The sequence below is a fragment of the Cyprinodon variegatus genome, unplaced genomic scaffold (assembly GCF_000732505.1).
Source record: "Cyprinodon variegatus isolate N-32 unplaced genomic scaffold, C_variegatus-1.0 Scaffold1000, whole genome shotgun sequence".
Lineage (NCBI taxonomy): Eukaryota > Metazoa > Chordata > Actinopteri > Cyprinodontiformes > Cyprinodontidae > Cyprinodon > Cyprinodon variegatus.
Window position 1 is genome coordinate 116147 of NW_015151453.1, and position 731 is coordinate 116877.

Here is a 731-nt window from a genome sequence, read left to right on the forward strand (position 1 = left end):
CATGTTCTAGATCTACAGCTGATCATGTTGTAGATCTACAGCTGATCATGTTGTAGATCTACATGTGGTTCTTGTCCAGATGAACTATGGTCTAACATAGAATGCACTCATTGCTCTGAGCTCCAGTCTGGTTCTGATTCAGCTTCTATCTGATGATTTTCTGCTCCATGTTTCTATTTGATCTCTGCTGATCTTTATGGATGAAAATGTTCTGAAAGTAACTGAACTAAAAGTCATTTTCTACACAGAATCAATAAAGAATAAAAATGTCTGACTCTGACGTCATACTGTGAGGTCCGGACTTTGACTAGGCCACTGCTTTGCTGACCCAGTCAGGAGGTTCAGACTTTAGAAGCAGTTCAATCATGTATTAAATCAAAGGCTGGTTCTGTCGGTACCTCTGAGATGGACCGGGTCGGAACCCGGTTCTTCAGGATCACATAGTCGATGTCCCGCGGGGCTCCGGGCCCCTGGTGCAGCTCCTTCAGGGCTTCCAGCAGCTTCTTCAGCTCCACGCGCCCCCACCTCCGGACCGCCGGCTTCCTGCGGGGCTCCGGGGGCCCAGAGCGGATCTCCAGGTCCCGCTTAGTCCGAGCGCGAGGAGGCGGCTTCATCCTGAGACGCTCAGAGGCCGGATTAAAAAAAAAACCTTCAGAAAGTTTGGAGGAAAAAAGTTCAGTTCAAATGAAAAACCTCCGATTGTTGTTGGTGTAGCTTCTTCTTCTTCTTCT

At 48.2% G+C, this 731-nt stretch overlaps 1 protein-coding gene across 1 annotated transcript in view; it reads right to left on the bottom strand.

Moving 5' to 3' along the window:
- Positions 1-731, bottom strand: part of snapc2 (small nuclear RNA activating complex polypeptide 2) — a 25298-nt gene extending 24567 nt beyond the window's left edge. Inside the window, exon 1 of the mRNA XM_015399258.1 lies at positions 399-731. Coding sequence (XP_015254744.1) covers positions 399-614 — 216 coding nt within the window. The 5' untranslated portion in view covers positions 615-731. The remainder of the gene's footprint in view (positions 1-398) is intronic.